The 24,282-nt window shown below is 38.4% G+C and overlaps 1 protein-coding gene across 1 annotated transcript in view; it reads left to right on the top strand.

Annotated features, from left to right (window-relative positions):
* The window catches only part of TMTC1 (transmembrane O-mannosyltransferase targeting cadherins 1), a 342,295-nt gene that overhangs the window by 14,373 nt on the left and 303,640 nt on the right, over positions 1-24,282 (top strand). The window contains exons 2-4 of the mRNA XM_023738067.1: positions 2,059-2,236; positions 12,302-12,375; positions 14,889-15,065. Coding sequence (XP_023593835.1) covers positions 2,059-2,236; positions 12,302-12,375; positions 14,889-15,065 — 429 coding nt within the window. The remainder of the gene's footprint in view (positions 1-2,058; positions 2,237-12,301; positions 12,376-14,888; positions 15,066-24,282) is intronic.

Genomic DNA, 24,282 nt, shown 5'->3' with positions numbered 1-24,282 from the left:
ATTGACAACAGCAACTTGAAAGGTTAGATAGAAAATTTAAGGGGTAGTGAGTTTATGTTAATGGGGGATGAACTATTTAGAAAAAGAGGGTGAGAATGGTTGCACAACTTGAATGAAATCAGTGTCCCTGAATTGTACGTGTAGAAATTGTTAAATTGGTTTATGTTCTGTTGGGTATATTCTCAAAAACAGCAACAACAAAAAAAATTATACAAAAATATTTCTCTTTTGTTGGACGTGTAGGTTTTTTTCCAAGTGTTTTACTTTATAATTAATGCTGTGCGATGTATCCTTGTGTGTGTGTGTGTATATATATATATGTATATATACATTTGATCACTTTCCTGGTTATTTCCTTATGGAAAATTCCTAGAAGTGGAATTGATTGGTCAAACAATCTGTACTTTTTAAAGCCTTAGACATGTATATTGTCAACCTAGAGACTGTCCAACCGGGACGCCTACCAGTTGGATATAAGATTGTGTTGCCTCTTATCACCATGACAAGTGTGAATGAACCTTAAGTGAGTGGCTGAATTTGTCTAGAAAGCTGAGCCTGATGGAGTGGAAAACAGGGCAAAATCAACCTTTGGGGGATGGACTCTGAGGGAACTGCACCTAAGTTCTCTGAGGACCGGGCTTTGTCTTGTCTTCTCCCAGCCCTATCCTCAGGGCTTTCTGATTTCCAGAAGCTCTCCCACCACGTGGGTCCTCTTGTGCTGCTGTTCTCCCTGCTTTAGTTGGACCTACCAGTTCTCCAGTCCACTCCCATTCCCCTTTCCCTATACATGTAGGTGTGTTATTTCATACTGGACTCCTATCTTAAGGATGCTGGGGTGTGCACACACAGGGTCTGCCCACACACAGCAGGGTTGAGTCTCACAAGAGAGTCCTGGAGTTGGATCCGATGCAACATTTCATTTTTCTAGGCTTATGGAGGACCTTTATTTAGCAGGAATGAAAATGGAGTCAGTATGTAACTTATTTTCGACTTACACTTAGATTGATGTGTTCAAATACAACTTGAGATTTACAAATTCTGTAGATTAAAGCATGAATCAGATGTTTAGAATATCTCTAAAGTCGACCTTTACTTTCTCACTTGATTCAGGAAAAGGAAAAGAAGCAAACCAAGGGCAGGGGAATAAAGACCTGGGATTACTGTTTGGACAAAATAGTGTGGAATGTAGACAGTTATAATCAATACCACTTAGGGTGTATATGTTCCCCCACTAAAGAACCGTAGCCTGTAGGAGTATGATTTTTCTATACAGACTGAATTGGGGACATTATGTCTTATTATTAAATTTAAAGACAAACTTAAGAAGTCTCTATGCTCTGCATTTCTGTATCAGTAAAGTATTTTTTTTAAATGTTGAACAAGAGATTTTCCTTTTCTTTGTGCACCTCTTATATTCTTTGTCATAATCTTAGAATTAAGGTTCTGAGATCTGTGGGAGTTTGTGTTAGAAAACATTTAATAGAAATTCTGAAATGTTATGCTTTTGCTCCTCTTGTTCATTTCAGCTGCAGCTGATAATAAGCATGTAGGTGCCCTGAAGATTCTCTTGTGGGGTGGTAATTAATGATACTTACAGTTGCATAGTTCTTGGTGGCACCATGAGTGAGAGAACGCATTCATGCTGGTTTATCTCAACTGTGACTGCAGTCACGGTCTTGTGGTTTCTGTCTCATCTTGAGTGGCTGTGACTCTGACTCATAGGCACTGAGGACTTTTGCCTTTGTAATCTCAGCTGTTGTGGGTGTGTTTGCATTAGCCAGCGGAGTGAGGGAAGAAACACATTCGGCCGCAGTCTGTTTGCCTTCTCTGTGAGACCACAAAGTTTCACTGAGACAATACTATATTTTACTTGTAGTGATTTCCTCACAATTCAGAAATAGGAAAGAAGTGGTACTTACTCAAGTATATAGAATAACCAGATGTTGGAAGTCATTTAAAAATAATTAATTATGTTATTTTTTTAATGGTAGATTCCCTTTCCTTGTGTTTATGTTCTGTTTGTGCCTAATACAGTTTTTTGTTTGTTTTTTTAAACAGGCTAAACATATTTTTAACTGGCATGAACCCATTCTACTTCCATGCAGTAAATATAATTTTACACTGTCTGGTGACTCTTGTGCTAATGTACACGTGTGACAAAGCTGTCTTCAAGGATCGTGGACTTGCTTTTGTTACGGCATTGCTTTTTGCTGTGCATCCTATTCATACTGAGGCGGTAAGTATAATTGGAACTCAATGAAATAACGAATCAAGCAAAAAATGTATAAGCTAAATTGATCTTTTTTTCCCTTTTCAAAACCATGTGAATTCAAAGCTCCACTAAAGTATTTATATAGAAACCATTTTGATGGACAACTTTTCTGGCTAAATGTTCAAAATTGGCTTTATTGTACCTCCAGGATTAACTGCTTTTCTAAATAACCACGGTTATTATGGCCCCAGGTTTTTGTTTGCAGAAAATTTAAGTCCTAATGTGTGTTAAATAGCAAGGGGCATTTCGAGATACTTACCATGCTGAGTCATTGCTTCTGCTCTACATTTATGTTTTTCCTTTTCTTACTCTGCTTTATATTTATAATATTTTTGATGCAGAACTGTGAGTGTTAGGAGGAGGACCATACAGTGTTAGAATGACATTCTTCAAGTTATAAAGGAAGATTTATGAGACTTACAAATTGTTTTCCAAGTTATTTATTACGAAGTACAGTTATTTTGTGGGCACTGAAAAATTTATTTAGAAAATATAGATAGTTTGGATCTATTAAAAACAACGGTTGCCACGGAGTTGATTCTGACTGATGGTGACCTCGCATGAACGAGAGTAGAACTGTGCTTCATAGGGTTTTCAGTGGCTGATTTTTCGGAAGTAAATTGCCAGGCTTTTCTTCTGAGGTGCCTCTGGGTGGAATCAAACCACCAACTTTTTGGTTAGCAGCTGAGTGCATTAACTCTGCATCACCCAGGGACTCCATAGCCCTCTTTAAAGTATTTACTTAGTCGTGCACCTAGATGGCATTGTTAACCTACCTTGGTTCGCATCTCAGCAACCTCAGCTGGTTTATTTTACTTGTACTGTTAGGGGTAGACAGAGACTTTCCAAGTGGTGTATGGGTACCACAGTTTTAAAAGAATTGTTTGAAGAACCTCAGCTTGCATGTGGGCTTTCCTAAAGTTGATTTTCCTGAGAAAATACCTGTGGTAAAGGTGGCATGTTAGTTCTCTTTTCTCTCCTCCCCTTTCACAGTTGCCCTTCTGTCATTTTAGCAAAAATAAGGACTACCTCTCATTCATCAGAAACATGCTATGCCCCACGTGTACAGATCCCCAGCGCACCATACAAAGGACAGTTGGACATGTTGGTGTCAGCAAAGCCTCCTTCAGTTAAGGCATCGTAAACCCAAGTAGGGCTTCATATCTTTCCCTATCTTTTACATATTTCTGTGAAGAATACACCATGGCATTAGGAACAGCGTATAGTGGCCTACGTAGATGTTCTGAATCCAGAAGAGGGATGGTTATCATGGGGATGCATGATAATATGTTTATTCGAACTGACACAAGAAGTCTGATTTGGCCAGTTGGTTTAATAATGAAGCCTGGCCTTCCTACTTAGACTATCTGATGAACATTTTCCTCAAACAGAGACTAAATCTGTAAGCCCAAGAGTTTGACAAAAACATATTTAAAGTGTGGATCTCTGGTGGCACAGTGGTTAAGAGCTTGGCTGTTAACCAAAAGGTTGGCAGTTCAAATCCATCAGCTGCTCCTTGGAAACCGTATGGGGCAGTTTTACTCTGTCCTATAGGGTTGCTATTAGTTGCAATTGACTCGATGGCAATGGGTTTGTGGGGTTTTTTTTTTTAGGTTTTAATAAGAAAAAAAAATCACTTTATTAAAAAAAATTACATAGTCAAAAGTGTAGAATATTTTGATTTTCCCAATCCTTTCTGAATACGTTTGACTGAAGAGGGTGCCTCTAAGTGAAAGAGTATGAAGTATAAATTATAGTCTTTTGGGAAGTCTTGGTAAGGCATACTTCTAAAAAATTGAAAGCAAATGACTAATGACAGGTAACGCTAATGATGAGTATGTTTAAATTATTCATTTTCAACTAAATTAAAGGAAGACCTGATTAAAAATAATGTAAGATGATACATCACTGTGATTTTGCAGGAAACTTGGAACGTAAAGAATTAAGTCACTGCTGTGACTACTTCCATTTTCATTTATGGGAACAGTCTATAAACACAAAAACCAGGAATAGAATTGATGCTGCATATTGTCTCATTCTAACAAATAGATAATATTCAGCTGTATATAACTGAGTTCATTGAAAATAAACTTGTTACACTTATAAGAGGTGCATTTTTATATCTCATAATTATGTATCAGTGTTTCTAATTTATTTATGATGTATTGAACAATTGGATATTAATAATTAGAAGAATAACTTAATACAAAATTAAAAAGTTTAATGCTTAGAAGTTTATGGCCACAGGAAATACAAAAAATAAAGTAAAAATATATTTTAGAAATATATTTACTATTATTGCAGAGAAATGAGAGGATAAATAAAATATTTTTAAGCATAATTGTATATAATACATTAAGAGAAAATGCTGAGGGGAGGAAATAAAACGGAAATACGAGTTCAAGGAGAAAGCATGTAAAATGTCTACCATTTGAAGAAGAGCTTGTTCATTGTGTAAATGGAGGATTATGGGCTTCAAATTGCTCTGATGTTTAGAATCCATTTGGTACACTTAAAACAGTAACATTATAGCTTTGTTTTTAGATACTGTTTGCAATGCACTGGAAGTTACATCCTTTCAGTTATTTGAAAGTATGATGAAAAGTTTTAGATATGAACTTAAAAAGGTGAAAGTGATAGTGTTTAATGTTTGTTTGAATGTAACATGAAGAAAAATAGTCAAGGACTACTATTCTTAGCTGTATAGAATATGTGACGGGTCACAGGCGATGGGCCGCAGGCAATACTTTAAGATAAGATAATAGGCAGTATCATATTTCTGACAAATAATTCTTTTTAAGTACAGTTGAAAATCCATGTGTCGAGTGTCTTGGGGACAATTAATTGCAACAAAGAACAAATGAGTAGGGCAGTAACAGTCTTAATTCAACGCTTGCAGGGAACAAGTGCATAAAATGCAGATAACCTTGGGCAAAATGATGGTGAACTGATAGAATTTAGGTTGAATTCCAAAAATAGGGTATTATTAGCAAAATGACATTTAACAAAGGGTTCCAACAGGCTGCTGTACTAATTGAAAAAAAAATCAGTAGAAACACAGAGGCAAAGGAATCCGAGAGCTGGGCATTTATTTAGGGAAGAGTATTTGCAGTCGGAAGAAGCTGAGAGAGGTGTAAGAAGGAGTCGAAGAAATTTGACCTACAAAACAATTTACATTATGAAGTCAAATCAAGAGACTGTTACTTAGTTATAGAGCTCAGTGCAGGTTTCTGAGGAAGAAGGCAGAGAAATAGAAAAAAAAATTTACAGAAGACATAGGGTTAAATTGAAGGAAAAAACATCATGGAGGTGTGGGGGAGGATGCGGACATTTAGTGGAAAACATCTCCCCTTTGTTAAGCAAGAATGAAAATCGGACCGTAATTATCTCAGGAAGGATGGAAGATTTAAATTTTGGGGGTAAGGTTTAGTTTAAACATGCTAGTATGATCACCAAGACTGTTGCGTTTGCTTTTATTTATTATGTAATCAATAAATAGTTCATAAGTACTTGATGCAGGATGCTGTGCTAGGTGCCAAGGGGATATGTGGGTGGCTAGCATGGTCCCCACCAACAGTTTGTTCACAAGCTTGTAGAAAAGCCAAAGACCATACATGTAGGTAGATACAAGACAAAGTAGTATGTTGTGATAAAACAAGAACCCCAGAGGAGAGGAAAATTATTTCCAAATTAAGTAGATGAGGCAAATTCATTTATTTACATAATATTTCAGCACATATTTGAATGACTACTATACAAGAGCAGTGTGCTCAGTGTGGGGGTATAGCAATGTATCGGATAGATCCAGACCTTATTTATTTAGATCTTTGTGATTCTTGGAGGAATTTCCTGACAGTGTATTTAGAAATTTATGTTTTTCTGAATCCTGAATCATGAGAAAAATTGATGAAGAATTGGGAAAATGGGAAAAGTTACTGTGATTTTCCTGCGAGAATTAAAACTTACAGTCATCTTTGAAGTGTTCTGGCTGGAAGGAGTCCTTTTACATCAAGTCAAAAGCAAGAGCAGGAAACGTTGACAGGTGGAGTTGAAGGTGAAGGCCAATTCTGAAACTGGGACAGGAGCACATAGGAAAGAAGAGGTCATGAGCTAATCAGTTGGTCTGGCTTGTAGCTGTTGCCAACGTATTGTGTGTGTTCATGGTCGTAGCTGATGCTAACGGAAGTTATTCTTGCAGATAAAATAAATGTTAACAAGTTTATACATAGGGTAACCGGATGGTGCAAATAGTTAATGTGCTCGGCTGTTAACTGAAAGTTTGAAGGTTCAAGTCCACCCAGAGGCAACTTGGAGAGAAGTCCTGGTGATCTACTTCTGAAAAATCAGCCATTGAAAACCCTATGGAGCACAGTTCTACTCTGACACACATGGGGTCACCATGTGTCGGAATTGACTTGACGGCAACTGGTTTATACTATATACAAATCCTGTGAGTGGTATTCCAAGAGAAAAGCAAGCTTGGAAGCACATTAAGTTCTTCAATTGACAATTTCTACGTGTAATTCTGTGTAGTGCTGTTAACCTTGCTAGGAGTTCTGAATGTTACATTATTATTCAAATTCTACCCAATTATGTTTTTCCGGTGTTTGAATATTTGTTAGAGGATACAGTTCCCAGATTACAACCACCTCTTTGGTGATGGAAGCCTGCAGTTTGAGGCAAAAATACATACTGTCCACTTGCATATGTATCATGAATTGACCAAGTTCTTTTGTTCTTCCCAGCACCCTACAACTCAGCCTACATTGTATTAGAATCAAGTCCTGTGTACTCTACCTTACATTCCATCTTTGCTTCCTATTGCCCACACCCCTTTTTATTCACTCCATGCGCTTGTCACTTTATGCCCTTCTGGAAACAGTCCATGTATTTCTAGACCTCTGTTTCTCTGCCTCTGTTGTTTCCTTGCCTGGAATGCGCTTTTGGTTCCCTTTCTGGCCTACAATTCACCTTCCCCTGTCTTCAGTTTCCCAAAAATTTCCTTTAAGTCTTAGTTCACAGGCCAGCCCTTCCAGAAGCCTTCCCAGATCCTTGGCCAAAATTAATCCCTTCTGTCTTCTCCTGGTAGTTATTTTTTCTCTTTATGATGCGTGCAGTTTCCTTGTATCGTATTTCATCCTCTTATTTGTCAGGTACTGTGCCAGCTGGAGGGATACAACCCACCTCAAAAAGTTTAACATCTGGTAGAGAGTCAAAAGAGGGTTTACTTGGAAATGTTTGTTGACTGGAATAAAACACACAATTATTGAACATGGTGATACTGTCTAACTGAATCACAATGAATGAGTGGTCTAGACATAGTGCCCTGTTTTTAGAAATCCAATCCTGTTCCTCTAGAGACCCCAGCTCAACAGGAGGATAGAACAGATGTTCAGTGAATGCTTATGGTTTGGAACTGGCGGTAGAGTCTGTCAGTGTTAGCACCAACATTTCAGCAACCCCTCTGAACTTCTTCACATCCAGCTGGCACATTCAGTTGCTGTTGTTTCCCGGCAGCACTAACTGGCTGCAGTGTGAGAAGCAGGACTTCAGGGTGCTTTTAATGTATTAATTCTGCTTGCCTAGCTTGTGATTGCCTCATTCCAACTTGCTACACCCAGTATCAGCTTGCATGTCTTACCCAGTTGTGCTGTGATGAGTGTCCCCCCAGGCTCAGATGCCTGGCCTTATCCCAAGACTTTGTTGCTTGTGAGTTGGGCTCTCTGTTTAATCTTCAAGGGACCTTGCAGGTAATGTTGAGCTACACTTGGGTAGCCTGAACAAATTTGAGCTTCACAGGTAAACTGCACACAATTGTTACTTTATAGACTCAGTCTGAGTTGGGCCTTGACACTGCAGTGACACCACACTCTTCACTGCCTTCCCTCCTGATCTGGCATTCTCGTTACTTAAGGATTAACAGATCAATGAACAGTGTGTGGTCCAAGTGGCCACATTAGGTAATAGCTTTCACTCTGTTCTGCCAGTGAAGTTCTTTAATTCATTATTTAATTCTTGGTGTAGGTTGGGATAGAGTTTTTCTCTATATGTAACTTGATGCCAATCCATATACATGCCTATAATTGAATTACAATTTAGATTTTTAACTAATAACTTTATTAGATCATTTAATAAAGTTAACTTAAACTATCCATGTAAACCTTAGAGTAAAAATATGATTTCTACAAGCCACACAGGAAAATCAGTCTCAGGGCTTGAGACTCCCATTCCCTTTCTCTGAAAGGAAAAGGAGAGAAAGGCACCAACATTTATTGACTAGGTCCTTTATATGTATAATTTCATTAATTACAGTCACATGAGGTAGGGGATGTTACACTCATTTTAAAGGTAATGAAACCAAGTCTCAAAAGAGTTTAGGAAACACTTGTTGTGAGCACTCCGATGAAAAGTGAAGAAGCCAGGATTCAAACCAGGCGTGGTCTAGCTCCAAGCTTTTTTCATTGCCTCTCCTTTATGACTGCATTTTATGTGTTCACTTTATGAGGATATTTATAGATACATTTCCTGGAAAATTGTTTTCTGCTATTAATTGCTAATTGATTGTTTAATACAGCTCGGACTTCCAGTCCTTTGTGGTTTGGGTGGTGCTGTGTCTCTGCCTGAAATGTCAACGCTGTGTGTTTGCCTTGTGACCTTCTCCTCAGCTTTAAGATTCAGCTCCAATGTGACCGTCCCTTTGAAGCAGCCTTTGAACTGTATCCCATTTTTTCCCTTATAATTTTATTTGTTAGATTTTAAAAAATTGTAAAAGAAATGCACATACATCTTAAACCAAACCAAAACTTGCTGTCGAGTAGATTCTGACTCGTAGCGACCCTATACGACAGAGTAGAACTGCCCCATAGGGTTTCCAGGGAGTGACTGGTGGATTAGAACTGCCGACCTTTTAGTTAGCAGCCAAGCTCTTAATCACTGCACCACCAGGGCTTCACACATAATCTTAAATAGTGAAAAAATGCAAAGATTATGAATAGCTTCTGTCCCCTACCTCTCTTCCATTTCAACCCCCTTCTGAATTAACATGTTTTAAAAAATAATTTCAAAAAGATTAATAGAAAAATATTGCAAGAATAATATGACCGTATACTCTTTGTCCAGATTCATCAACTTTTAACATTTTCCTACACTAGTTTTACCATTCTTTTTCTTTTTCCCTCAATAAATAAAAATACTATTTATTAAGCATTTGAGAGTAGGTTGCATAATTCATGCTGTTTTTTCACCTTAATAATTTAGTGCGTATTTTCTAAGAACGTGAGCATTAGTCGTCATGTCTCTTTTGTCCTCTTCAGATCGTTTTAGTTTGGAACAGTTATCAGTCTTCCATTGTCTTTCTGTATATAATTTACAGATATAATTTGATAACTTACATTAAAGATTTGTATAATATAAAACATTTTAATGTAATTATATAATGTTATATAATTAATTAAATATAAACTATATAATTAAATGTTATATAATTTATAAAACCTATGATTTATATATAATATATAAAAACTATAATATAAAAAAATAACATAAACATAACATTGAATATATAAACATAATATGTAAATGTATAAATCTATAGTATATATTTATATATATTAATATCTGTAAGTATATATAATATATACATAAACCGAAAAAACCAAACCCATTGCTATTGAGTTGATTCCGACTCATAGCAACCCTATAGGACAGAGTAGAACTGCCCCATAGGGTTTCCAAGGAGCACCTGGTGGATTTGAACTGCTGACATTTTGGTTAGCAGCCGTAGTCCCTAACCACTACTCTACCAGGGCTTCCAATATATACATATATACAATATATATAAGTATATATATCGTACATTATGATACATTATGTGTTGTAATGATTAAGTCACTATAGATAGATAGATTAAATTGTTTAATATTATGAAATACCTAGGACAGGCAAGTGTATAGAGACCAAAGTTTAGTAGTGGTTACTAGGGGCAGGTAAGGAGCCCTACTGGCACAGTGATAAAAGCGCTTGGCTGCTAACCAAAAGGTCGGTGCTGTTCCAACCCACCAACTGCTCCCTGGGAGAAAGATGTGGCAGCCTGCTTCCATAAAGATTTACAGCCTTGGAAAGCAGTTCTACTCTATCCTATAGGATTTCTGTCAGTCTGAATCCACTTGATGACAATGGGTTTGTTTGGCTTAGGGGTGGGTAGGATGGAGGGGAAAGGAGGGACTCACTGCTTAGAGGGTACTGAGCTTCTGTTAAAGGTGATGGGAAAATTTGGAAATGGATAATGATGGTTGAACAGCAGGATAAACATCACTAATGTCACTGTTGAAATGGTAAATGATTTATTTGTTACATATTAAAAAGAAACCAAACCTGTTGCTGTCGAACGATTCTGACTCATGTAGACCACAATAAAAAGCACATTTTATAATTTATTAACATATATGTGTATAAATATAAACATATATGTATTTTTATAGAAGTTTCTCATCCTGGGTTTGCCTAATGTTTTCTCATGATTGTATACAGGATATGTTTTTCTGGCCAGAATACTACATAAGTGATGTTTTGTCCTTCTGTGGGTATCACATGCAGAAGCATGCAATATTTCTCTGCGCTTTATTGGTGAGGTTAATTTTGATTACCCAGTCAAGATATAATTCAGTTGTAATCCAGTTTCACAGCAGTATGATTATTCTTTTGTTTGTATTTTTCCAGCTAATAATAATCAGTGGGAGACACTTTGAAACCATGCAAAATACTCTCTGCCTTATCAAACTTTCACCCAATTTACTTTAGCATCCATTGATATTTCTTGATGTTTTTTGCTTGATCCAGTCTTTACTCTGATGGATGCAAAACAGTTCTCTTCCAACTCTACCACTCTCTTCACATTCACTAACTGGCTTTTCAATGTAAAGAATATCTTTCTGTTTCTTCCCCATTGACTTGACTTCCTGTATGTATGTATGTATGTATATAAGTATCTATTCATTCATCTATATATGTATTATCAGTTTTGACTCATAGATCTCTGTTTTTTTCAATGGTTTATTCATTCCTGTCCTTACTGATGTTGATGTTCAAATCGTCTCACATTTGGTCCGTGGGAACTTCTGTTACTGGCTCCCGTGTCCTTTTTATATGAACCTACCATTTTTTGAGCCCTTCCTTATATTCTGACATAAGAAAATGATCCAATTTCCTCTTGTATCTCCCCAGCCTCAGCCCTTTAATCAGATACTTCTCCAAGGAGCCCACATTCTCTTTAGTAGGGAAATGACTTGTGGTTAATGCTGGGTTGCTTTTTGCTACTGGGGCATCTAGCTTTTAGTCCAGTTCAGTGACAGAGCTAAGAAATACACACACACCCATACACATGCACACATACATACACATACATGCACGCCTATGTTCCCACACACATGTATTAATCATGAGTTCGGACTCATTCTTATCATAAGTATTTATCGTTCAACTTATTTTTTCCTTAAAAACCCGATTGCCATCAAGTCGATTCCAACTGATAGCGGTCCTATGGGACAGAGTAGAACTGCCCCATAGGATTTCCAGGGAGCGCCTGGTGGATTCGAACTGCCAACCTTTACATTAGTTGCTGAACTCTTAACCACTGCATCACCAGGGCTCCTATTTTTTCCCAATACTCTGTAGTAAATAACCCCTGGTCCATTAGCACTCTGGTACCCAAAAACTAGCACAGTGTCTGACACTCAGTCATTGCTCAAAAGATATTTTTGAATAAATTAATGAATTAGTAAACTTTGATGCTGTGAATTGACCCTCTATAGAAGTGAAAAATGACGTAAAGCATGAAAAGCATCCCCTTCCTTTCTTTGTCTTCTCCTTCTATAAACTTATTGTTAAATATATGTGATAACTAGAGTTGGCTAGACATGTATCAGAGTTTGAAGAAGAACAACGTGTACATTTAATTCATCTAAAAACATGGTTTGGTAATGATTTTCTGAAAATAATTTTCTGAGTTTTTTTTTTTTTTTTAACTTTTAGGTGGCTGGAATTGTTGGCAGAGCTGACGTGTTAGCATGTCTGCTGTTTCTGTTGACCTTTCTCTCCTACAGTAGGTATGTATGGTGCCAGTACCCTTCTCTGTGATTACGCTTATGATGTCGTCTCTTGTCCGCAGAGAGTCTCTGCCTTGTGTGTATGCTGTGAGCATCTGCCTCTGAGAGAGGGGGACGGCTTCTTGGCAGTGAAATTCTTAGTGAGCTTCCTGGGGCCTGGGAATAGGAAAACCTCTCCTTCCATGATGCTGGCTTGCTATGTGTTCCAGACACATTCTGGACCATATCATAGCCTTATAAAGGGAGTAATTGCCAGGGCTGGAAAGCCAAGCTCTTGCTTCTTGACTCCTCTTACTTTTAGTTTCTGACCATAAATGGAATTGGGAATCTTACCTGTGAGCCGAAATAAGCTGAGTATAACCCTTTCTTATATGCCTCTGATTTACTTAGATTCTCCTTTACTTTCTGGTCTTCATCTAGTTTCTCTCTCTCTCTTTTTTCTGTTTAGAATCCTCACCACAGTAGCTCAGAGTTTAAAGTAACAAGTGCATTAAAAGCAGTGTTTCTTAACTCTCAACTGTGGTCTTGCAGTGTACCCAACTTTTCACCAGAACAGTAAAGTGATCAGATTGTTACCTGAATTGTTACCATCCACATAGGTAAAGGGGTGAATTAAAAAGAGAATGTGAGTGGGGACAGATAGCTCAGCATGGCCCAGACAAAGGGGAGAGGGTGAATCATGTTGCCGTGCTTTCTGGAAGGGTGCCTGGTTAGGGATTTATGAACTTTCTTCTTTAGATTGGGATGTTTCATTAACAAACATCCCCATCCTATGATGCTACAAATCACAGTGACTCTGTTTGAGAAGCACTGTTCTAAACCAGTGGTTCTCAATTAGGAGTGATTTTGTCTCTCCTCCCCTACACAGGTACATTTGTGAATGTCTGGAGACATTTTTGGTTGCCACAACTTGGGAAGTGATACTGGCATCTAGTGGGTAGAGGCCAAGGATGCTACTTACCACCGTACAATGCACAGGCTGGCCCATGTGACAAAGAATTACCTGGCCCCAAAATGCCAATAGTGTCAAGATTGAGAAACCCTGTTATAAACCATTAGGCCTTGGATCAAGAATGAAATAAATTAAATCTTATGATGGGTTAGGTTTTACAGGGAAGTTTTGTTTTGTTTTAAAGAGAGGAGGCTCTTCTTGGTCTTCTAGCCCTGGCTTTGGGACCTCCCACTGGAGTCCTGGTGGCACAGTGGTTAAGCGCTGGGCTGCTAACCAAAAGGTCGGCTGTTTGAATCTACTAGCCACTCCTTGGAAACCCTATGGGGCAGTTCTACTCTGTCCTATAGGGTCGCTATGAGTCGGAATTGACTCATTGGCAGTGGGTTGGTTGGTTGGTTACTGTATTCCTAACTGTACAAAATGGTGTAGTGAAAATCTTTTTAAAAACTCAAATTCAGTAATGTTTACTCTGGTTTTATAAGAAGATTAATACTCTCGTTTTAGTGTAGACTTATTCTCTTGGGCTTTTTCAGTTGTGGTTGATCTGCTCAGAAACATGGTTAAGCCTCCAGTGTATCCGCACCTGTGTGGCAGTGAGCCAGGTTGTTACAGGTTTCTGTTGAGCATGCCATTCTCACCTTTAGAAATCTAAGGTATGGGTCAGCTCTCTAGAAGAATGCATATCTACCGAAAATTTTACATATAATTTCATGCAGTTATTCCAAGACAAAACAATAATGACAAGACATCACAGCTACAGAAATATTAGCTTTTACTTCAAAGGAATAAGAGCAAAGGGGTGTGGCAGCTGCTGAAGGGAACAGTGATGTTTCTTGGTATGAGGCTGATTTCTATTTTGTAAGGTGAACGAAAGAATGTACAACACTGGAGAGTTTTTGAAAATCACTGTTGGAAATTATGCTGAGAAAAAATACATTTCACCTAATACATAATCATAGAGAATAAATAAAAAAATACAGATTAGCTAAAATAAAAGACTAAGGTTAGAACATCTGTATATAAAGATATTTTTACTGAAATAATGATGTGATAAACACTTGACCTATGATAAACCATTTAATCTTCCCAGCAGTGCTATGATCCCATTTCACACACAAGGGTTCTGAGGCACCCAGAGGTAAGGTAACTTGCCACTTATTTTACTGTGAACTGCGGAGCTGTGATTTGAACCCAGGGAGCCTGGCTTTAGAGCCCATGCATGTTGTTTAGTAACCTGCATTATTTGCTTAAACTATATTCACTTAACCATTTTTCTATGTCATTAAGCATATATGTTGGGCAGCATTTTCAATGGCTTTATAGTGTTTGTTAGCATATACCATAATTTAAGTACCAAATTCTCTATTGTTGGATATCGACTTTTTTCCATCTTTGCAAATTTCAGTAATTCTATGATGAACATTCCTGAAGAAATATTTGCTCACCTACTTAATTACTTAGAATAAAATGAAGTTGATATTAGACCTTATCCTTGAAAGGTGGCATTTCTTATTAATCCATGTTTCTTCTTAGATTAAAAGAATCTCAACATGTTTTTCAGGAGTTTGGATCAGTGTTGTGTTGGGGAATGTTTCCCTCCCACGGCTTCTCCCTTCTTCTTGCTGCTCAGTTTGGTTCTGGGGACCTGTGCAATGCTGGTGAAGGAGACAGGCATCACGGTGTTTGGAGTGTGCTTGGTTTATGATCTCTTTTCCTTATCCCACAAGCAAGATAAATCGTAAGTCATTTTCAAGTTTTCGTATCAAGTGGTGGCATATCCAGAGAGGAATCACTTAAAACAATGGTGTCCAAGCTTTCATTAAAAAAAAAATAAAAGCAGAGCACTCTGTTAAATGTAATGTCACCTTGGACCCTAGCATAATGAACAAGATTTGTAAACATAAATGAGTTTTATAGGTTCAAGCTCTCACACTTTTATAAAATGAGTCAGGACTATGAAGTAGTGTTTGTGAGCCCAGGGTTTGAAATTGAAAAGCATCTATGTTAATTGCAAGTTTATTTGCTAATTTGGTTTGGTTGCACTTTGCTGTTGTGTACAGTCGAGTAGATTCTGACTAAGTAGCACTAAGAAAATCTTGATGCCTAAGAAGAAATGGTTGCAAGTGGTAATTTTTTAAGAGCTTGCCTCGAATCTCTGTATTCAGATGAGTGCTCTCCATCAAAGAGCACTGCTAACTTGGAACCTGTTTGTTTACTCTAGTGATGATACTGTTATGGAAGAGCTTTGAGTGGCGCCTATTGGAATTACACAAAGAGCCAGTGTAAATCATACTGGAATCATGTTCAAATTAAAGAACAAGTTTATTTAGTAGCCCATTTTCATTTAAACAATTTAAAGCACATTCATTTTATCCTGTGAATTATAGATGAGAGGTATGACTAAGGTGTATTAAAAGTTTAAAAATATTACTACAGTTTTCTTCCCCTATCAGATCTATAGTTACTAACAATTTGACATGCAGACCCTAAGTTTTTCAGTAATTATAAGAAGCTATAACTTATGGACTTTAAAAGAAATGGCTTGTCAGATGAAGGATTTTATCTTTTAAAAATCCTGCCTCTTTTTCCCCCTTTATTCTCCACTCCTTTTTACTGTTGACATAAAGATAAGAGCAGTGCAATTGAGTGGCAACAATCTGAAATGAGTCATTAAATTCTGATCACCTTCCTGCCTGGGCATGTGATACTTGGAGATGATTTAAATAGAGTTTAGTGCTCAGTTAGCTGTCTGTAAATCTCAGAGGCATGTAAAAGGAAGGAGTCCAGTTAATCACTTTGACCCAAGCTCATGCCAAGAAAACTGTGGACCTCAGAACTCTCCCTTGACTTAAATGAGAATCCTTTTCTCTCTTTCCTCTCCATCGATGGGAGTAATTGCATTGCCAGCCTTCATTTTAGAGAGCAAGCTGTAAACCCCTCTTACTTCCCACTTTCCTTGTACCTGCCTCCCAATTTCTTTCTGCTTTGCCTCACTGGCAGCAAAAGGATGTGACAACTGACTGCATATGCTCTCAGTTGGTCCAGTCCAGAGCTATTTTAATGTCATCCTTGAACTGACGTCCCCTGTGGTCTAGTGACTCTCCAGCTCACACTTCTTTCTCTCCTCTTCATCCTGTCACTGTTGAGCAGGCTCTTTTCAACGGGGGATAATTTTTTTTTCCTTTAATAATCTTTCTTGACTATCATAATAAACTACTAGAAGTTCTATGGAAGGAATGATACTGCTAATATGTAGCTTAGAAGTCTCACAGCTCATACTTTGTGTGTTTTTTTAAGAAGCTCTTAGCTCTCACACAGAAAACACGTCGAGTCAATTCCGACTCATAGTGACCTATAGCTCTATGTAACTGGAGGCATCCATTCTTTCCTTTATCCTTTTATCCATTATTCAACATATGCTTATTGTGTGCCTTCCTGAGAACTGGACAGGTAATGCTCCTTTGCCCGAAGACCAGGCTGTTAGAGGGAGACACACATAAGTAAGCACATGGGTAGCTCATGACAGTTGTGTAAAGTACTATGAAGGACATGTTTGGGTTGCAAGCGTATGTAACTGGGAGACAGGCCAATAACAGTTAATATTTCTGGAGTGCTGGCAGTGTGCCAGACCTTGTGCCACATCATATATACAGTTATTAAATCATTTAATGCTCACAACAATCCTATGAGGTAGAGGCTATTATTCTTGTTTTATAGAGGAGGAAACTGAGGCTTGGAGGGGAACCTGCCCAGCATGAAACAGCTAGTAACAGATGGAACCAGGATTTGTTCCTGTGTCCGTGTGACCCCAGAGCCACATGGTTAGCATTGGGCACTACTGCCTCCATAGCAGGAACACAAGGCAGGGACTCGGGAGGCCTCCCAGCACGTCTGCTGCTGAGGGCCTGGGCTCATGTTTGTATCATGAGATAGTTACACCAGCTCAGCAGTTCTGAGTGTTTTGGGATCATGGGCCCCTTTGAGAACCTCACAAAGCTGTGTCTGTTTTTCTCGGTATAATGCACACACACACAGTTTTGCACAACTCTTAGGGATCTGTTTCCCCTGGTTTGTCTGCTGAGTCAGAATAAGCATCTTGTACTGTGTGATTCTTGAGATCTTCCCTTGTATGATTTAGGCAGCAGGAAGGCAACAGTAACAGAAACAAACGTTAGAAGCATTTCTCTATGTGAAAAGCGATTTATTCCCAACTTGTAAAATTGAGCCACACAAATGGAGTGGGACTTCTTTTATTAGACAGTCCCTCTGGTAGAAATGTTTTCAGTGAAATATCGGCTCCTGAAAGTTAACTTTCTCTTTTTTCTTTTCCTTCTTTTTTTTAAAATTCGAACATAATTTCTAACATGTAGAAAAGAGAGTTCTTTGATCCCAGTTCCCTTCCTTTCTTCCTAGAGGTAGCCAGGATTCTCAGTTTGGTGCCTTTCATTTCTGATTTTGTGTGTGTGTGTATGTGTAGGTGCTCTTACTTCATATGTATAGACCAGTGAATATCAAATAGCATTGTCTACATATGTTCAAACTTTATATAAATGGTATCAATTCTTTTTTTTTCATTTAAACATTAAGATTTTGAGACTCATTGATGTTGATACATTTAGTTCACTCATTTTAAATGCTGTATAGTATTTAATCATCACTATTTATCCATTCTTCTGGACTTGGAATTTAGGTTATTTCACATTTTTTTATTGTTGACTATGCTGCCTCCAATTTTTTTGTGCCTGTGTTCTTGTGCACATGGATGAGGCTTTCTCTAGGCACACACGTAGAAGTGAAGCTGCTGAGGTGAGAGGCAGATGCATGTTCACTGTGTTCCATACTGAGACATTGCTCTTGGCAGTGATTGTAGCAGTGTGTAAGAACCCCTTTGCTCACATTCTCATTATCCCTTGGTGGTATGAGATGTGTTAATGTTTTGCTGATCTAGTGGTTATGAATTGTATCTCAGAGGAGTCAGGAAAGAAAAATGTAGTCAGAGTACATTTTGCTATGCACTTATCTCTCTTCCTCAGTAGTACAAATACTTCAGTCTTTAGATACAGTTCTTAGATGGCTACATCCAGAGTACTGTGACTTATTTATTTATTTTATTTTTGAGTAGCTGAGCTAAGAACAGTGTTTTACAGAATCATAATTATGTAAACACCAAACACCACTTCAACCAAAAATTATGGGATAAATGTATTTAGAGAATGAGGGGAAAAGAGGTGTGTGTGTGTAGTAGGGGCTGTGTAAGAGGGACTGAGTTCTAGTCTTCTCTAGTAGGAAGTCAATATGATAAGGTCTACAACTGAAAAAAAATCAGAAAACAATAATTGTTAGTTTTTAAATATGGTGGTAAATACCAGGAGCAAAAGAGCTACAGGGCTTGAGAATCGTTGCTTTCTTATAGGGAGCAGGGCTTGGGTGTGGGACAGGCTACTGCTATTTCTTGTAAGCCTTGTAGTTCTATTTGACTTTATTTTCCTTTGATTCTCTGCACAAATAGGAGCAATGGGGTCATCCATCAGTGCAGCCCCCAGCAGCCTGGGTGCCCCCATCCCTCCTCACTGCCAGCGCACCCTCACTGGGAGAATGGAAAGCAGCGCTTCCCTCACAAAGGAGCTTGGGGTGCCTGCCACTCCGCATTGCCACCAGAACCCAAGAGCAGTGGATTCCCAGTGTCTCCAGGAACTGTGTGGTCCATGATGAGGTACTTGGTGAGGCTCCTTGCTGGTGTGCATTTTCAGTGTTTATCATCACCTAATGCAGTGTGCTGACTGGGATGCATTGGGTCAGTTCTTTGTAACTTTATCACCTTCGTTCCTCTCTCCTTCCTGTCTTCCCTTCCTTCCCTGTATTAGATAGAATAAGAAAGGAGCAACTAGAGGAATCAAGCAGAAGCCCTGCTGTCTGCCACCATTTGGAAGCAGGGGGTGAGGTGTGGGTCTGTGAAGCCTCAATTAAGAAGAGCAAATATTTTACTGCTTCACTGGTGGAAGAGCCCCTGGCATCAGAGAACAGGCGCCCTTGGTTTTCTGCAGGAAGAGCTGTCTTTACTTTCCCTCTGTTCTGTCTCTCTCCCTGCTCCTTCACATTTGATTTGAATTTATTGCAGCCTGAGTATGAGAGGAAGCTCAGGGACTCTTCCTCTCAGAAGTGTTTCATGCTAACTGAAAGGTTGGTGGTTCAAGCCCACTAGGTGCTCTGTAGGAGAAAGATGTGATAGTTGCCTTCCGTAAAGATTGGAAACCCTGTAGGGGCACTATGAGTCGGAAGGCAATGGGTTTGGTTTGGTTCATGTCATGATTGGTGCTTAGGCTGCTTGACTTCTAAACCTGTGGTTTTCTTTTTTGCCATGCTGTAAAGTCCAGGGTCCCAGGCGAAGGCTTAGCTTTGGGAAGGAGAAAGGACACTTATACCATAGCATGTGGAGCTGGCTTCCTATTTGAACTCTTTAAGGGTAGAATGATTCTTTCGATCATCCTTGGGTCCACTGAGGCACCTCTTAACTTCCTTCAGTATAGGATATTGGTACTAACACACTGAGTAAAGAGACATGCTTTTGTAGGTTACTTTTTTGTTTTGTTTTTAACCCTAACCCCAAGGCTATTTTAGAGAGAGGTCTATAGAGCAATATAGGTATTGCTGAAACTGGGTCAGGTTTTTACTAATATGTTTGTGAGCAAGGAGGACCATTTTCCCTCCTTTGAAAGGAAAATTGTCTTATAATTTCCATTTTTGGAAAAGAAAGTCATATATTTGAGTTTAGATTTTGAATACTGTGTATCTTTTCAGAAGGTGATCATGTAAAGCAAATAAAAGTTCTAAGAGGCAACATAGTATTTAAATGCTTTGACTTTGCAGAGAGAGGGATCAGGGTTTAAACTGGCTCGGTCACCTACTTGATTTTAGGCTAGTTATTTAATCTCTGTGAGGCTCAGTTTCTTCATTTCTTGAAGGAGGAAATAATAATAGCACCTTCCTCCGAGACATGTTTGTTGTCAGGACTAAAATTAGTAGTACCTGTAATAAACACGTAAAGTACCTGGCTTACAGTGGCCATTCAGCAGATGACAGTCAACAGCATTATTATTAGTTTACTATTGCTTATTAGTTTTTAGTTTTAATTTGATTTGTTAGTTATAATAATAACCAATAGTTACAAGTTTAGCATTATTATACCTGTGTGGGTTTCTGAACACCAGGATGCATGATTAAAATGGTAGTTGTGCATTATATAGGCCGGGAATGAGTTTGTGCAGGATTTTTTTTTTTTTTGCTTCAACTTTGGCACTAGGACATATTTGTAATGCATGCACTGGTATGAGGCCAATAAATGTTGGGCTAAACACTATCAGGTAAAATATGTTTTCAGAAATTACCAAACACAGGGAAAAATCTTTTTCTACTGCACGTCATTTATTTATTTGCCTGTTTTTATGGGTGACTTAGTGATTGGCTTATGCGTGAAAAGTATAATGAAAAACCTAGGACTGAGAATATACACTCTGGAATCAGCTGAAATTTTAGTCGATACTATCTTTTACTGAATTACTCCATGTGAAATGAGAAGTATTTTGTATGTAAACACTGTTTCTGCCCACCCTTCTCGATACATCAAATTCATGCACACATGGACACACTTTCCCTTTCATATTAGAGAGCTCAGTGAATTCCACATGAAGTCTTATCTTCATTCCTTGTATATATAGTCATTCTTCATTTGATTTCACATTGAAATAATAGTGACCACAATATACAGCGAAGACAGTTCTTGGCTCACTAGATTTGTAGACATTTCCTCTTTTCTCTGTTACTCTGGAGGGTCTGTCATACATCATGTATTCATTCAGCAATATTTACTGAGCATCTACTATGTGCCAGGCACTATTTTAGGTCCTGAGAATTTGACAGTGAACTAAACAAAGTCTTGCCCTTATGGAACTTTGTTGGTTTGTGATCATAGTGCTTTTAATTAAAATGGGCTTTTTTCCTTTGTGGATGAGACAATGGTTAGATTTGCACTTCAGTGAATCTTAAGAGTCTTGTAAATACCTCGCACATAGCCATGCAGATCAAGAAGCTAAAACGGGTTTGGGATTAGAGGACAATTTGGCAGTCAAGTGAAATCGTAAGGTAGTTAAAATTCAGGAGACTCAGGGAGGCATATAAATATTTTGACCTTCACTAATGGAATGGGTAACCAATCTTTTAAGTATCGCTTTAACGTTTTATTTCTGTAGACCTTGCATTGCAGTCTTTTTCCTCAAAGTAAGAAATATTGTACAGACTAAACCCTTGAGGATGGATTTTGAAATTTTATTCCACACATACGATATTATGAGTAGGGCAGATGTGTTTCAGACCATTATTACCAGCCTCATAACAGTTTTGAGAAAAATTTAGCCAGCTAGGAAATGAGATTTGCAGGTGAAAGAAAAATCTTTGTTGAAAGTCTGGATTTTCCTGTGTCCACACCCCCTACCCCCACCATTTTACACACCTTTCCTATTGATTGATCTCAAATGGGACACTTTCAGTTTATTTCAACTACTGCCTTCAAAAATGAACTGACTGAATGCAGTATGGAGTTAATAAGTCTACACTGAAAATACATCCGACAGTTGAAAGTAAAATTTGTTGGTTGATATTTATTTAATTCCTCCTTCACTTTAAAATCTCTTGATGAAAGTGTAAACCTAAATGATGAATGTACATTAAGAGTACAAACCACTTCATTAAAGTAGATAACCGATATTTCATTTTAAAGAGTCTTTGCAAATTCTTTAGTTGCCCCTCATAGTCTTCCTCACTTCATTCTGTCCATTTTCTTTATTACAAAGATGTGCTAGACCACATTTTGCTGTGCACTTATCTCTCTTCCTCAGTCGTACAAATACTTCAGTCTTTAGATACAGTTCTTAGATGGCTACATCCAGAGTACTGTGATTTTTTTATTTATTTATTTTTTCACATACAAAAAATTATACATACACTGTTATGTGACCCTAGTTGCTCTCCCCATACTGTGACAGCACGCTCCTCCTTTCCACTCCTGTTTCCCTATGTCCATTCAACCAGCTCCTAACCCTCTCTACCTTCCCAACGCACCTCCAGACAGAAGCTGCCTGTTTAGTCTCTTGTATCTACTTGAGCGAAGAGGCACACTCCTCACGAGTATCACTTTATGTCCCACAGTCCAGTCCAATCCCTGTCTGAAGAGTTGGCCTCGGAAATTGTTTTTAGTTCTGGGCTGATAGAGAATGCAGGGGCTATGCTTTCCGGGGTTCCTCCAGTCTTAGTCAGACCATTAAGTCTAGTCCTCTTACTAGAATTTGAGTTCTGCACCCCACCTTTCTCTTGCTCCATCTGGCACTTTCTGTTGTGTTCCCTGTCAGGGCAGTCATTGGTGGTAGGTGGGTACCATTTAGTTCTTCTGGTGTCAGGCTGATGAAGTCTCTGGTTTATGTGGCCCTTTCTGTCTCTTGGGCTAATACTTTCCTTTTGTCTTTGGTGTCTTTGGTTTCCTTGTGTCTTCTTCATTCTCGTTTACTCCAGGTGGGTGGGACCAGTTGATGCATCTTAGATGGCCGCTTGCAAGCTTTTAAGACCCCAGACGCCATTCACTAAAGTAGGATGCAGAACATTTTCTTAATAAGCTTTGTTATGCCAGTTGACCTAGATGTCCCCTGAAAGCATGATCCCCAGACCCCATCCCTGCTACTCTGTCCCTCAAAGTGTTTGATTGTATTCAGGAAACCTCTTAGCTTTGGTTTAGTCCAGTTGTGCTGTCTTCCCCTGTGGTGTGTGCTGTCCTTTCCCTCACCTAAGATAATTCTTATCTACTATCTATTTAGTAAATAACCCTCACTCTCCCTCCCCCCGCCCACCATCAAAGAATGTTTTCTTCTGTGTTTAAATAGTGGTCTTATACAATATTTGTCCTTCTGTGACTGACTAAATTCACTTACATAATGACCTCCAGCTTCCTCCAGGTTACAAGATGTTTCACGGCTTCATCTTTGTTCTTTATCATTGTGTAGTATTCTACTGTGTGGATATACCATAATTTGTTTATCCATTCATCCGTTGGTGGGCACCTAGGTTGTTTCCATCTTTTTGCTATTGTAAACAGTACTGCAGTGAACATGGGGGTGCATACCTCTATACGTGTGGCAGCTCTTATTTCTCTAGGGTATATTCCAAGGAGCGGGATAGCTGGATCGTATGGTGCTTCTATTTCTAGCTTTTTTAAGGAAGCACCAAAGTGGTTGTACCATTTTACATTCCCACCAACAGTGTATAAGTGTTCCAGTCTCTCTGCAACCTCTCCAGCGTTTATTATTTTGTGTTTTTTGGATTAATGCTAGCCTTTTGGGGTGAGGTGATATCTCATTGTAGTTTTGATATGCATTTCTCTAATGGTTAATGATCGTGAGCATTTCTTCCATGTGTCTCTGAGCTGCCTGAATATCTTCTTTGGTGAAGTGCCTGTTCATATCCTTTGCCCATTTTTTAATTGGATTATTTGTCTTTTTATTGTTGAGGTTTTGCAGTATCTTGTAGATTTTAGAGATTAGATGCTGATTGGATTTGTTGTAGCCAGAAATTTTTTACTAGTCTGTAAGCTGTCTTTTTACTCTTTTGGTGAAGTCTTTTGATGAGCCTAAGTGTTTGATTTTTAGGAGCTCCCATTTATCTAGTCTCTCTTCTGGTACTTGTGCATTGTTACTTATGGTTCGTACTGTGTTTATGCCATGTGTTAGGGCCCATAGCATTGTCCCTATTTTTTCTTCCATGATCTTTATCGTTTTCGATCTTATATTTAAGTCTTTGACCCATTTTGAGTTAGTTTTTGTGCATGGTGTGAGGGATGGGTCTTGTTTCAGTTTTTTGCAGATGGATATCCAGTTATGCCAGCACCGTTTGTTAAAGAGACTGTCTTTTCCCCA

This window comes from Trichechus manatus, unplaced genomic scaffold (assembly GCF_000243295.1).
Source record: "Trichechus manatus latirostris isolate Lorelei unplaced genomic scaffold, TriManLat1.0 scaffold00112, whole genome shotgun sequence".
NCBI classification, from domain to species: Eukaryota; Metazoa; Chordata; class Mammalia; order Sirenia; family Trichechidae; genus Trichechus; species Trichechus manatus.
The sequence above is the reverse complement of the archived record's forward strand: the minus strand, read 5'-3'. Positions and strand labels throughout refer to the sequence as shown.